This window comes from Aureococcus anophagefferens (assembly GCF_000186865.1).
Source record: "Aureococcus anophagefferens unplaced genomic scaffold AURANscaffold_15, whole genome shotgun sequence".
Taxonomy (NCBI): Eukaryota; class Pelagophyceae; order Pelagomonadales; family Pelagomonadaceae; genus Aureococcus; species Aureococcus anophagefferens.
Window position 1 is genome coordinate 497,043 of NW_008705575.1, and position 5,302 is coordinate 502,344.

At 70.2% G+C, this 5,302-nt stretch overlaps 1 protein-coding gene across 1 annotated transcript in view; it reads right to left on the reverse strand.

Moving 5' to 3' along the window:
- Nucleotides 1-3,127: 3,127 nt before the first annotated feature.
- The window catches only part of AURANDRAFT_65539 (hypothetical protein), a gene marked incomplete at both ends in the record, with an annotated part of 3,120 nt that continues 945 nt past the window's right edge, over nucleotides 3,128-5,302 (reverse strand). Inside the window, 2 exons of the mRNA XM_009040534.1 lie at nucleotides 3,128-3,535; nucleotides 5,036-5,248. Of these exons, the coding sequence (XP_009038782.1) occupies nucleotides 3,128-3,535; nucleotides 5,036-5,248 (621 nt within the window). The remainder of the gene's footprint in view (nucleotides 3,536-5,035; nucleotides 5,249-5,302) is intronic.

A 5,302-nucleotide genomic window follows, 5' to 3' on the forward strand; every position in this document is an offset into this window, starting at 1 on the left:
CGTCATCGCGTCGCTCTGCAACCTGTCCACTTTTGAAAAGTCGCACCGGTCCATGGCCGCGAGCGAGAACGGCGCGCTGAAGCTGCTCATCGAGACGCTGAGCCAGCCGCACCAGTCTTTGGACACGCGGATGAACGCGTGCGTCGCGCTCTGCAACCTCGTCGTCCACTACCCGGAGAGCCGCGAGAACGCCGTGCAGATGGACCTCATGCCCGCGCTCAAGCAGCTCGTGCGCGCCTGCTCGACGGACGCGCAGTATACCGTTTTGGCGAAGATCGTCCGCGACCTCACGAAGCACGCGGACGGGCTGCCCGTGCTCGCGGCCCAGGGCGCCATGGCGCTCTGCGTGCGCCTCGCGAAGCGCGAGCCGCCGACGCTCAAGCACGACGTGGCCACGGCGGTCTGCAATTTGTGCAGCTGCCGCTTCGCGCCGCCGCAGGTCATCGAGGAGGGCGCGGTGTCCGCGCTCTTCTGGCTCACGCTCCAGGACTGTTTGAATTTAACGCGGCCCATCTTCCGCGAGTGCTCCATCGCCGTGCGCTACCTGGCCCAGAACGCGGCGTTATTACCGTTGATCTGCATGGAGAACAACCTGCTGCCGCTCCTGCTCCGCCTCGCGAAGTTCATGGAGTGCGAGGACACGCGCTACGACTCCGCGGTGTCGCTCTACCACATCCTGGGCAACGAGCCGTCCCAGAAGTCCATCTGCCGCTCGGGCGCCGTCAAGGTGCTCACGGACCTCGCCGCGACGGGCACGCGCGTCCGCGAGGTCTGCTCCGCGGCGCTCCACCAGCTGCCGAACGGCCTGCTCCAGCACATGGACGGCCAGCTGTTAAGCGTGCTCATGTCGCTCCTGCAGATCCACAACGCCGACTTCACGGACCCGGAGTCCTTCGTCCCCGACCGGAGCTTCCAGAGCGACCACGCGTGGGACGTCGCGGGCGCCGACTACGACCCGCCGCGGCGCAAGATGCAGGCGCAGTGGCCCACGTCCGTCATCGAGAAGTCCGTGACGGCCTTCGTGCCCGCGCGCCACGCCATCGACTCCTACCCGGGCGAGCAGGTGAACCCGAGCCGCGCGCGCGGCACGACGGACTTCATCGGAAGCTATTCCAAGATGCGCGCGCCGTGCGCGCAGCAGACGGCCGCGAACCTGCAGCTGTCGCTGCTCGGCGCGCCCCACGAGGAGCAGGTCGTGCGCGAGAAGGAGCCCGAGCAGGCGCCCCTGTCGTCGTTCCTGGAATTGGCGCCGCCGCCCGTGCCGGCCGTCGCCGCGCGGCCGCCGCCGCCGAAGCGCGCGGACGAGGCCGCGCTGGCCGCGCCCGGCGACGACGCCGCGGCCGTCGCGTCGTCGGAGAAGCACGCGCGCGTCGCCCTGCCGAACATCCACGCCAAGGGCGCGCACAAGTTCATGACCGCGGCGGCCGTCGACGCGTCGGACGCGCTCCAGATGTCGACGATCCGCGCGGCCTTCCGCCGCGACTTGGACGACGACCCGGCGGCCCGGGGCGCCTCCGCCGCCGACGCGGGGCCGGGCAGCCCGGCCAAGGGCAAGGCCGCGCCCGAGCCCGTCAAGCGGAAGCAGAACCCGCGGAAGTACCTCGTCGCCAAGAAGATGAAGCAGAAGGACCGCATCTCCGACGACTACTACGAGCTCCTGCGCCACGTCGCGTAGTAAAACGGGTGCGGTCTGCCAGCTGGGCTGTGTGGGGGGTAGGAGGCGTGGTAGGAGGCCAACACCCCTATCATCATAACAAAAATGCCACAAAAATTTTCGCGCGCCCATCTGAAATCTCATGCGCCCCGATGGCCCGTGTGGTCGTCGCCCTTCTGGCCCTCGGCGCCGCCGACACCGCCTGCAACACGAACGAGGACTGTGGCTCCTGCGAGTTTTGTCACACCGGTCCCCCGTCTGAATTCGACACGGCCGTTTGCGTCCTGTGCTACTATCACTGGGACTGCGACGATATACCGTGGGACGACGACTGCGATGCTTTCCACAAGATGACGTGCGCCGCTCACGCGGACCAGCCCGAAGAGCGCGAGGCGCGGGCGAACTGCCAGGCCGTTTGCGAAGACGACGAGGCGGCCCAGACGTGCGTGATCGACGAGTGCGGCGCCCGCTGGGACGGCTACGTCCTCGCGCCGTCGGGATCACGAGACTGCGGCGCTTGCGGCGCGTCGATCGAGTCCTACGAAGAGTGCCAGAAGGCTGCCGCGGGCGGTGCGGCCGCGCTCGGCATCGGCGGCCTCGCGGAACGCGAGAACTGGAGCGGCCCGCCCGGGTGCCATGTTCAAGATCGCTTCCAATGGAACGACAACCGCGCGGGCGGGTCGCACGAGGGCCACGCGCCCGTGTGCTACGACGGTGTGGCGCCGCCGCCCGTCGCCGAGCCGTTCGCGTTCGAGCAGTCGTGCGCGGCCGAGCACGAGGGTGTCTGCGAGAGAAGGACCATCCCGAGGCGGGGATGAACGTCGACGACGACTGCTGCGCGCTCGAAGAGAGCGCCAAGTGCCAAGAAGGCTACAAATACTCGCGGGGCTCCAAGTGCTGGGAGGGCGACGGCTGCACCGCGTACAAGACGTGCTGCACAAAGTGCGACGATCCGGAAGTGGACTGCGAGAACAAGAACGACAAGTGGGGGCAGGACGCCGGATCGTGTCACGAAGGCCATCGAGCGATCGTCGCGATCATCGTCGCGGTCATCGTCGGCGTCGTCGCATGCGGCGGCATCGTTGGATGTGTCGCGAGGTGCAGCGTCCTGCGGCCGCGACGATATTGGAGAGATTTTGACCGGGAAAACAATCGTCACCATCATGAATCCTCGGTAGGTATGCTGCGTGCTCTACCGCCGCCAGCAGGCGCACGTCAGCAGGCACGCCCCGCCCCCGTTCGTTTCTCAGCCCTACGCGCTTCAGGGGCAGCACGCCCCGCCCCCGTTCGTATCTCAGCCCCACCAGCCCTACGCGTACGCGACCTCCGCGCCCGCTGCCACGGAGATGGTGGTCGTCCAGGGCACCTACGTGGAGCCTCCCGCGGAGCGACCGGGCGTCCTCCCCGGGACGTACCTCAAAAGCTGAATCCCTATCGCTGATTCCCCCCCATAAGTTGTGTCAGTGTAATCCGCTAGCATTCGCAGTCGCCGACGCCGCGGAAGCTCCCGAAGCGGAGGCGGCGCCGGTGGCCCGCGCAGATCGCGGCGCAGTCCGAGGCGACGGGCTCGGAGATGAGGACCGTGTCCTCCGCGTCGAACGCGCCTTCGTCGGGCGCGGTGAATTCGCCGAAGTCGAACTCCGCGTCGAAGATCATCTCGCCGGGGGAGTCCGTCCCGGCGTAGCTGTAGCTGTAGGACGCGTCGAACGAGTAGGCGTACTCGCCCGCGTCGACGACGACGAAGTCCGCGCCGTCCTGCTCCTCGAGCGCGCCGGAATCCCGCGTGCTCGTCGACGCGGCGGTCGTCGTCGCGGCAGACGGCGCGGCCGTCGGCGCTGTCGAGTCCACGACGAGCTCGAATTGGAAGTCGTCGAAGAAGACCTCCTCGATTGCGGCCATCGTCGGCGCGGCCGTCCGGGGGGTCGGCGCGCGCGTCGGCGGGGCCGTCGGCACGTCGATCCGAGGCATGTCGTCCCCATCCGCAGTCGCAGCGGAAGGTGCGGCTGTCGGCGCGCGCGTCGGTGCGGCCGCGGGCGACGTCGTCGGTGTGTCCGTGGCCGCGGCCGTGGCCGCGGCCGTGGGCGAGGCCGGCGAGGTCGTCGGTATTTCCGTGTGCGTGGTCGTCGGTATTTCCGTGCCGGTGGGCGTGGTCGTGGGCGTGGTCGTGGGATTGGTCGTTCCCCCCCGGGTTGGAGAGAATGTCGGCGTGCCTGTCGGCACGCCTGCCGGCGTGTCCGTCCCGGTCGGCGTGGCTGTCCCCCCGGTCGGTGTGCCCGTCGGCGATGCAGTTCCGGCCGTCGGCGTGCCCGTAGGCGAAGCCGTGGGCATGCCCGTGAGCGGGGCCGTGGGCGTGCCCGTGGGCGCGGCCGCCGGCGAGGTCGTCGGCGCGGCCGTCGGCGCGGCCGAGGGCCCAACCGTAGGGGGCGAGGTCGTCAGCGCGGCCGTTGGCGACGCCGACGGCTCAACCGTCGGCATGCCCGTCGGACTGGCAGAAGTGACCGTAGGAGCACTCGTGGGATCGGCCGTCGGCGCGGCCGTCGGCGCGCCTGTCGGCATGTCCGTCCCGGTCGGCGTGCCCGTCGGCGATGCAGTTCCGGCCGTCGGCGTGCCCGTGGGCATGCCCGTGGGCGCGGCCGTGGTCGCGGCCGTAGGCGCGGCTGTGGGACCGGTTGTGGGCGATGCGGTGGGCTCAACCGTGGGCGAGGTCGTCGGCGCGGCTGTCGGTGACGCCGAGGGCTCAACCGTCGGCATGCTCGTCGGACTGGCAGAAGTGACCGTGGGAGCACTTGTGGGATCGGTCGTCGGCGCGAGCGTGGACGCGGCCGTAGGCGCGGCCGTAGGCGCGGCCGTGGGCGCGGCCGTGGGCGATGCGGTGGGCTCAACCGTGGGCGAGGTCGTCGGCGCGGCTGTCGGTGATGCCGAGGGCTCAACCGTCGGCATGCCCGTCGGACTGGCAGAAGTGACCGTAGGAGCACTCGTGGGATCGGCCGTCGACGCGGCCGTCGGCGCGGCCGTTGGCGCGAGCGTCGGCGAGCCCGTCGGCGACTTTGTGTGGCCGGTAATCGTAGGCGCGAACGAGGCCGTCGGCGCGAGCGTCGGCGACGCCGTGGGCGACACCGTGCCCGTGGGCGACATCGTGGGCGCCATCGTGGGCGACACCGTCGGACTGGCAGTCGGCGCGATCGTCGGCGATACCGTGGGCGACACCGTGCCGGTGGGCGCGCTCGTCGGACTGGCGGTCGGCGACATCGTGGGCGACACCGTGGGCGCGCTCGTCGGACTGGCGGTCGGCGCCATCGTGGGCGACACCGTGGGCGCAGCAGTCGGCGATTTGCTCACCGTAGGCGCGCTCGTCGGACTGGCCGTCGGCGCGGGGCTCACCGTCGGCGCCATCGTCGGGCAGCCCAGGATCATGCTCGAGGCGCCCGCGAAGTAGAAGAGGCGACCCGAGTTGCCCTTGCTTCCCTCGCTGTCGACGTCGAGCGTGAGCTCGAAGGAGGAGCGGTGCTCGAGGCCGAGCGTCACCGTGCGGTCCTCCTGGTCCACGGGGCAGGCGCCGTGCGAGTCGCAGGCCTCGCAGGACACCGTCCCGAGCTCCATGGGGCCGGACGGGTTGTCGCAGCCGTCGCCCGTGCCCGTCGCGAGGAA